The sequence below is a fragment of the Rhodamnia argentea genome, chromosome 1, assembly GCF_020921035.1.
Source record: "Rhodamnia argentea isolate NSW1041297 chromosome 1, ASM2092103v1, whole genome shotgun sequence".
In the NCBI taxonomy this organism is placed as follows: domain Eukaryota; kingdom Viridiplantae; phylum Streptophyta; class Magnoliopsida; order Myrtales; family Myrtaceae; genus Rhodamnia; species Rhodamnia argentea.
In genome coordinates, this window is record NC_063150.1 from 13,843,526 (window position 1) to 13,851,402 (window position 7,877).

The following is a 7,877-nucleotide window of genomic DNA, read 5'->3' on the forward strand; positions in this document are numbered from 1 at the left end:
TGTGCTCATTATTGAAGATATATTCGGTGATCGGTTACCGATTTTAGTTTGAGGAAGTCATAGATTTACGATGTTTAACTCTTTTTTTTTTTTTATGGATATGAATGAAATGTTGCTTTGACAAAAAATAAGGACAAGTGAATTTTCATATGGAATGAACAATATGATACCGACAAAGTTCTACCCGCACAACAGAAGGTCATAACCAACATACAATCGGCCAAATTAGTACAACAAAACAAGAACAAAAACAAAAACAAAAAATGATCCGGTAAGAGGTCATTTCCCTTTGCCAAAATTTATTTGTTGTCACCGGGTCATGATCATACAGAAAGGTTCATGCATTTGTTAAATGCAAATCTCATACGAAATTAGCATCAAATATGCTGCCCGTGGGGACGGAGTCAAAACGGATGAAGTCGAACTTTCCAAGCCCAATTTCCTCCAATCGTACCCCTCTCTTCTGCGAAACTTCCTCTTGGTAGAATCTTAATGATCAAGATAAAACAAAAATTAAACTATCTGTGGGTGCTGAATTGATGTGGCAACATTAATCTAATGTCTAATAACGAGACGGAAAAACCATCGTTGCCAAACTAGTCGAAGTCTCGTGAACCTAAATTTTATTTTTTGAATTATTCGTGTGGAGATGTACGGTTGTAATTTCACGATGTGGATATTCATTTTTTATATGGAAAAGAAATTCTACATGAAAGGAGAAAACAGAAAAAAGAAGAAGAAAAAAAAATACATCAATCCCATCCCCTCTTCGCCTTTCGCCAATCTTCTTACGCGGGGTCAAAGGTCTCTAATTTGCAAAATCCAGCGGTCAGTAATCGTAGAAATTTTATGACATTATCAAACGAATTTTCATTTTGGGAATATAAATTATGTGTCGCTATCAAAATGCGTATCCCTGCTCGGAAATTCATCCGGAAAAATCTATTTCCGACAAAAATGGGGGAGTTCGAGGTTGTCATTCACGTGCCCTCGTAGAGTCCCTCGCGAGTTGGGAGAAAAGCGGCCCCTATTTCTTTTTTTTTTTTTTCTGGAAAATCGACAAAGAGGCGCTCGCCTCATCCTTAATGGCTTCAACCCTGTGAACCAATTTTGACTTTTGACTTCGGGGTCCTCGTCAACTCCTTAGCTCCACGCGATGGTGACGAAAGTCGTACCATTTTCATTTTCTTCAGAAAAAAAAGAGTTCCAAATTACATTTTTTTTATTATTTGTAAATTTCTTTTTTTAAAATTTTCACTAGTAGTAAACGGAGCATGATCAATGGCAACATATTCAGCTAATATTTGTTTATAAAGTGCATCGATGTAACGGAATAAAGGATGATGATTAGAAATGGCATACCCGGAAATTTATTGTTGCGTATTGTTCGTCTCCTCTTGCGTTGGATGTTTTTTAGTCAAATGCCGACGGAATGTTCCGTAGCCGTCTCCTTTCGTAAATTTATATGTTTGCGACCAATATTTATATTTTATATTATACTTACCTTCGCCTTCATCACGTACATTGTCGAAGTGTAGCCACAAATCGGATGTACTATCTCGGCCCTTACGTTCCGGCTCATTTGCCGTTGACGTTTCTTCGACACTAGTAGGAGGATGAAGACTTTCTTGTGTTAGATGTGCTCGACGTTCGGAATCTGGACATAGTTGATATTATCATCGTTGTCTTCCCAACATGCATACTCACAAGGATCATATTCGGGAATGGGATACTCGGAATCTCCCATAGTTATCTTGCCCTTGTCGGCATTTCTGCTTCCACTTGTCATTTTTGAGAGAATTGATCGGAAATCCGATTGAGAAAATTGATGCGGGATTGAGAGAATTGAGCGAATTGAGAGAATTTGAGCGAATTGAGAGGATTTGAGAGGATTTGAGAGAATCGTTCGGAGGATTTGTGAGAAAAATGAAAGGGAGATGATAGGTATTTACCGATGGTTCCGGGCCGGTTCCCACGGTTATGGAACCGTGGGTCCCGTCAATAGGCCGGTTCCGGGCCCACGGGCCTAAATGGCCATGTCTAGATTTGAGCTAGGCCTCTCTCTCCTTTCCCCTTTTCGTTAAGCGATTTAGTTATTTGTTCCTTTTTCTTACTTTCTTCCAATTTGTGGAGTCATTTCTCTTCCGATCTAGTCTAAATCTAGAAACTTCTCTCTCCGATTTCGGGGAGTTTTCTTGCTTTCATCGAATTTTGTTAGCGTACAAGTTCGGTACAAAGGAGATCGAAGGAGTTTGTGAAGGTTTCACTCTTACTATCATATCTATGCTCGTTTAACCTTTTTATTTTGCATGATGATGGCGTTGGGGATGCCGAACTTAGGTGCGTACCGCCGTAAGGCAAAACCGTAACAACATATGAAGATCTCGGTGTGTGCTCATTACTGAAGATAGATTCAATGATCGGTCGCCCATTTTAATTTGAAGAAGTCATAGATTACGATGTTTAACTCTATTTTTTTCTTTTTTCGGATACGAATGAAATGTTGCTTTGACAAAAAATTAAAAACAAGTGAATTTTCATATGGAATGAACAATATGATACCGACAAAATTCTACCCGCACAACAGAAGGTCATAACCAACATATAATCGACCAAATTAGTACAACAAAACAAGAACAAAAACAAAAATTCCAGTAAGAAGTCATTTCCCTTTGCCAAAATTTATTTGTTGTCACCGGTCATGATCATACAGAAAGGTTCATGCGTTTGTTAAATGCAAATCTAATACGAAATTAACATCAAATGTGCTGCCCGTGGGGACGGGGTCAAAACGGATGAAATCGAACTTTCCAAGCCCAATTTCCTCCAATCGCACCACTCTCTTCTGAGAAACTTCCTCTTGGTAGAATCTTAATGATTAAGATAAAAACAAAAATTAAACAATCTGTGGGTGCTGAATTGATGTGGCAACATTAATCTAATGTCTAATAACGAGACGGAAAAACCATCGTTGCCAAACCAGTCGAAGTCTCGTGAACCTAAAATTTGTTTTTTGAATTATTCACGTGGAGATGTCCGGTTGTAATTTCACGATGTGGATATTCATTTTTTATATGGAAAAGAAATTCCACATGAAAGGAGAAAACAGAAAAAATTAAAAAAAAATACATCAATCCCATCCCCTCTTGGCCTTTCGCCAATCTTCTTATGCGGGGTCAAAGGTCTCCAATCTGCAAGACTCAGCGGTCAGTAATCGTAGAAATTTTATGACATTATCAAACGAATTTTCATTTTAGGAATATAAATTTTGTGTCGCTATCAAAATGCGTATCCCTGCTCGGAAAATCATCCGGAAAAATCTATTTTTGACAAAAATCGGGGAGTTCGAGGTTGTCATTCACGTGCCCCCGTAGAGTCCCTCGCGAGTTGGGAGAAAAGCTGCCGCTATTTTTTTTTTTTTTCTGGAAAATCGACAAAGAGGCGCTCGCCTTATCCCTAATGGCTTCAGCCTTCAACCCTGTGAACCAATTTTGACTTTTGACTTCGGCGCCCTCGTCAACTCCTTAGCTCCACGCGATGGTGACGAAAGTCGTACCATTTTCATTTTCTTCAGAAAAAAAAAAAAGTTCCAAATTACATTTTTTTTTATTATTTGTAAATTTCTTTTTCAATTTTAGCAAATGTCAGACACGTTCTTTCTTAGTTTGCTTGTTATTTTAGATTCTAGAACAAGAGCATCCACTAATTCTAAGTTTCTTTCCTTCCACACCACGAAATGTAATAAGTTAAAGAAGCTTAAGAAGTATTGCTCTCCCAAACTTCACAAACAGAGAAAAATGAAAGATAAAAGCACATTTTATGATATTCGAACGATAAAATTTTGTATGAAAAATTACAAGAATACAAGGTGTAACGTGAGCAAACTCGCCTTGTTTCCTTTTGTTCCATGCCCCTTTAAATTGAACTTTGCCTTTTTTTGCGGCATGCTGTCTCGTATCCATCCGATTTAGCTTCCTCCCGATCTCAACCCCGTCTCAACCCGCTACGGGTTTTGACAAAAACTCCCAAGTCCGATCCGTTAAAGCGATCGAGTATCTATCCGACATTCACAGCCTACAATAGTACTTTCTTAACAAATAAGTAACTAAAAATAAAATACATAATAAGTTGTTTCGTATTTTGCAAACACAACCATTTACACAAAATTCACTCCAAACACATAATTGCGAAGAATTAAAAAACAAACTGTTACAGCAATCTAAAACGAAGCTTTTGTACAGTGTAAAAGCCATGCTTTTGTGTTTTATTTTTTTTTATGGTGGTTGTGATTGCAAGTGTTAAGTCATAATTGGTTTTATTGTGACATTTACTTATATAGGTGGGCATGGTCCTAGAGTAGAACTGGGGATCTAAAATCGAAACTTGTGGGAACCGGTCCAGTTTTAGATTCTAAGGTATGCATGGTAGGTTTTATGTTCAAAAAATTGAGGAACCTATTCTAACGGATAGGTTCTGAAATAAATTTTTGTGTTTTTCTTGATATATGTGTTCGCGCGGTACTACAATGCTTTATGAAGTCCGATGATGAGTGTATAATCTGAAGTCAAACAAATTTTTAGGTTCTAAATTTCAAAAAATGAGAAACTTATTTCAACTGGTTGGTTTCAAATTCTAAATATAACATATATGTGTACCAAATCTAAAACTGTTTATCTCTAGTTTCTCTTGGTGGTCAAAGCCTCCCACGTTCCATCGTTAGCGAGCAAGTGGCAGCAAAGGAGGGCCCGCGAAGACACGTGTCGCATTAACAAGGGACGAGGAACAGCACCCCGCCAAAGACACGTGGACCTGTTCGTGGAGGTCGTTCAATGTTGGAAAAATAATGTCGAAAAACACGACCGATATTTCGCGCTACGCGCAAAGCTTGTCGCCCGCCCTACCTTCTTACGCGCTTTATCATCGTTTCCTCCTCCAACCTAAAAAACAAAACTTAGCAATAATAAAAACAAAAATGAAAAAAAAGGCGTGTTCATATTCATCGTCGTGGTCATCGTCTGTCCATCGCTCGTGTGAAAGAAGTCGGTGCTTTCTCACCACAAACTCCGAACCGCCCTTATTAATTCCCGGGTCACCTCCATTCGAGACGTCATCCTCCACGTCTTCTCCGTCCCCCGTTCCCATTGATTACCCCACACCCTTTCTGACACCACAGAGCGAAATCAGGATAAAGAAGAAGGTGGACCGGTCCGTAGCGTTCGAGGATTCGAATTTTGAGTTTGTTCAGCGGCCATGCAAGCGACCCGCGATCCACCGCCTTCCGCGACCGAGCGCGCGGAAATCCAAGGTAAAGCGAGCGAAGACTCGGCAGTGAAGGTCGGGACCACCGTGTCTCGCCGCGGGGACGACGACCCAGAAGCTGAGAACATGGCAAAGCCGCTGCTTTCGGGACAGGAAGCTGCGGAAGAGGAGGAGGAGCGAGAACGAGAAGAGGACGGCGGTGCTGATGACGACGTTGGCGGCGGTGAAGACGAGGAGTTCGAGTTCACGTTCGCCTGCACGAACCCGGACGGCTCGCCGGTCGCTGCCGACGCCGTCTTCGAGAACGGCAAGATCCGGCCGTTTTACCCGCTCTTCGACCGGAAGCTCCTGTTCGCTGACGACGACTGCGACGGGGGCTCGTCGCCTCCGCTGCGGTCGCCTCTGAGGAAGCTCTTCGTGGGCGGGCTCGGCTCGGCGTCGACGTCGTCCTCGAGCAGCGAAGAGGGCGACGAGCTGGCGGGAGTGCCGGACGGGACGTACTGCGTCTGGCGAGGGAAAACCGGGGAGGAGGCGTCGGCGGAGGGCTGCCGGAAGAGCAACTCGACGGGGTTCTCGAAGCTGTGGCGGTTCAAGGAGCTGGCCCGCCGGAGCAGCAGCGACGGGAAGGACGCGTTCGTGTTTCTGAACCCCAAGAGGAGAGGGAAGGAGGAGGGCGAGAAGGAGGGAGGGAAGGCGGCGACCACCTCGAAGGGAGGGAAGAAGGGCCAGACCGCGGCGACGGCGGCGACGACGACGACGACTACGGCGGGGGAGGCGCACGAGAAGCATTACGTGAAGACGAGGGCGCAGAGGGAAGGGGAGAAAAGGAAATCCTACCTGCCGTACAAGCAGGTCGGATTCTTCACTAACGTCAATGGGTTGAGCCGGAATGTTCATCCTTTCTAGTCTTTTTTTCTTGGCAGGCAGGTCTTTTTTATTATTAATTTCAACCTTTTGTCAAAGGCCTTTTTTCACTGATTAGATATGTTGATTCATGTGAATCTGTAAATATTGCCAGGCTGAGGAGTTTGGGATTTAGATATAATGAGGTAACTTGTGTATTTTCGACTTTCCTAGTTAGCATTTTCTGTCGGCGGGAATGGAAATACAGAACTTATCTTGAAATCGTCTATGGACGAAAGTTTAGAGATCACATCTATCTCACGACAGTATACGACGACCAAAATTTAATAGTTATAATAGTGAGTTTGCCACTTTTACCCAGAAAATCAATACAAAAAATGTTAATATCGATTGACAAAATCGATATATTCAGTGATACGACAAGTAGGGATAAGCTTCATTAAATTCTTAATAAGAGCTCGTCAAATTACTTGATATATTAGTTATGTAGACAAATCTCAAGATGTTTAACTTTAATAGCCAAAAAAAAGAAAAAAAGAAACAAGAGAAACGGCACCTTATTGAACAAACCAAAATTAGTTGAGATAAGACAAAGTCCAATTTCCTTTTCTAATTGTAGGAAAGCGACAAGCGGAAGAGTCAAGCTATCCCCATTATTGAGATTATCTGTGTATTTTGGAGATTGTTCTTCTTGTCCGGAGTCTTTGTTCACCATCGCTTCTGCCTGTTCGATCATTCCATCAAATTGGATTATGACATGCAAACTATACATATGTGTCTGTGTATGACTTATTCCCCATTATATGGTAAAGTGGGTTTGTTCGTATTAAGGTTTTCGCGTATACTAACAAAAGAACATCCTTGATCTCGTGCGATGCTCCCTTCTATGTCGCAATGTCTCGCACCGATGAGTAATAATCTCATTGGTAGACAGATGGTTGTCGTTTATTGAGGGCACCGAGAGAAATGAAAATACTATGCGAAGTAAAGTATTCATCTCCCGTATTAACGCTGTAATCCCGACAAGCTTGCATGTAATTACTGGGTAATGTTGACTTGTGGGGGTGGCCGTGGGAAATATCTTGGATAGTGCTCTTGAGTATTTTATGGCTCAATTTTTTTTCACGTAAAATGAATGATTTTGAAAATATTTTGCTAAAAATTATATTGCATGAAATAATTAGCTAATGAAAAATATTTTCATTATGGACAATACTTTTATCTAGACATTTTCATAGCGATGAAAACACTTTTCCGCCCTTTTATTTTTACAAGCAATAGAAGTGATCATTTTTTTTTTTTGGAAAAATATTTCCACGAAATAAACGGTGCCCAAGTAGTTATTTTGGATGCATATGTTTTTCTAGGACTCCATTTATTTTGCAAAAAATGAATGATTTGAAGAACGTTTTCCTAAAAATGATCGCCAGTATCGCCTGAAGTATTTAGCCAATGAAAAATGTTTTAATTATTAACAACAATTTATGTTTGAACACATTCGTGGATGATGAAAATATTTATTGTTCATTCAATTTTATAAGCGTTATAGGCAATTATTTCTAAAAAAAAGCACTTTTCCAAATTATTTATTTTGGCGAAGGATATGGAGCCCATAGTTGAGTGAATTTCTTTGGAGACAAAGAAGACTTAGTGCATTTGGGATATGATTGCTGGAAAATTTAGTGCCGGATCTTGAATATTGAATACTTCAAGAGCTAAAATTTACAAGTCAAAACTGTTACATGCATTCTGAG

General features: G+C 40.6%; 1 protein-coding gene across 1 annotated transcript; it reads left to right on the forward strand.

Moving 5' to 3' along the window:
- The first annotated feature begins 5,046 nt into the window (after positions 1–5,046).
- LOC115757189 lies at positions 5,047–6,308 on the forward strand. The gene is made up of 2 exons (XM_030697316.2): positions 5,047–6,175; positions 6,206–6,308. Exon 1 carries the CDS (start codon positions 5,251–5,253, stop codon positions 6,163–6,165), a length of 915 nt encoding a protein of 304 aa, XP_030553176.2. The 5' UTR covers positions 5,047–5,250; the 3' UTR covers positions 6,166–6,175; positions 6,206–6,308.
- The last annotated feature ends 1,569 nt before the right edge of the window (positions 6,309–7,877 follow it).

What these genes read in the sequence shown, in the direction of transcription:
- LOC115757189 (XM_030697316.2), top strand. Translation starts at nt 5,251, where the DNA reads ATGCAAGCGACCCGCGATCCACCGCCTTCCGCGACCGAGCGCGCGGAA.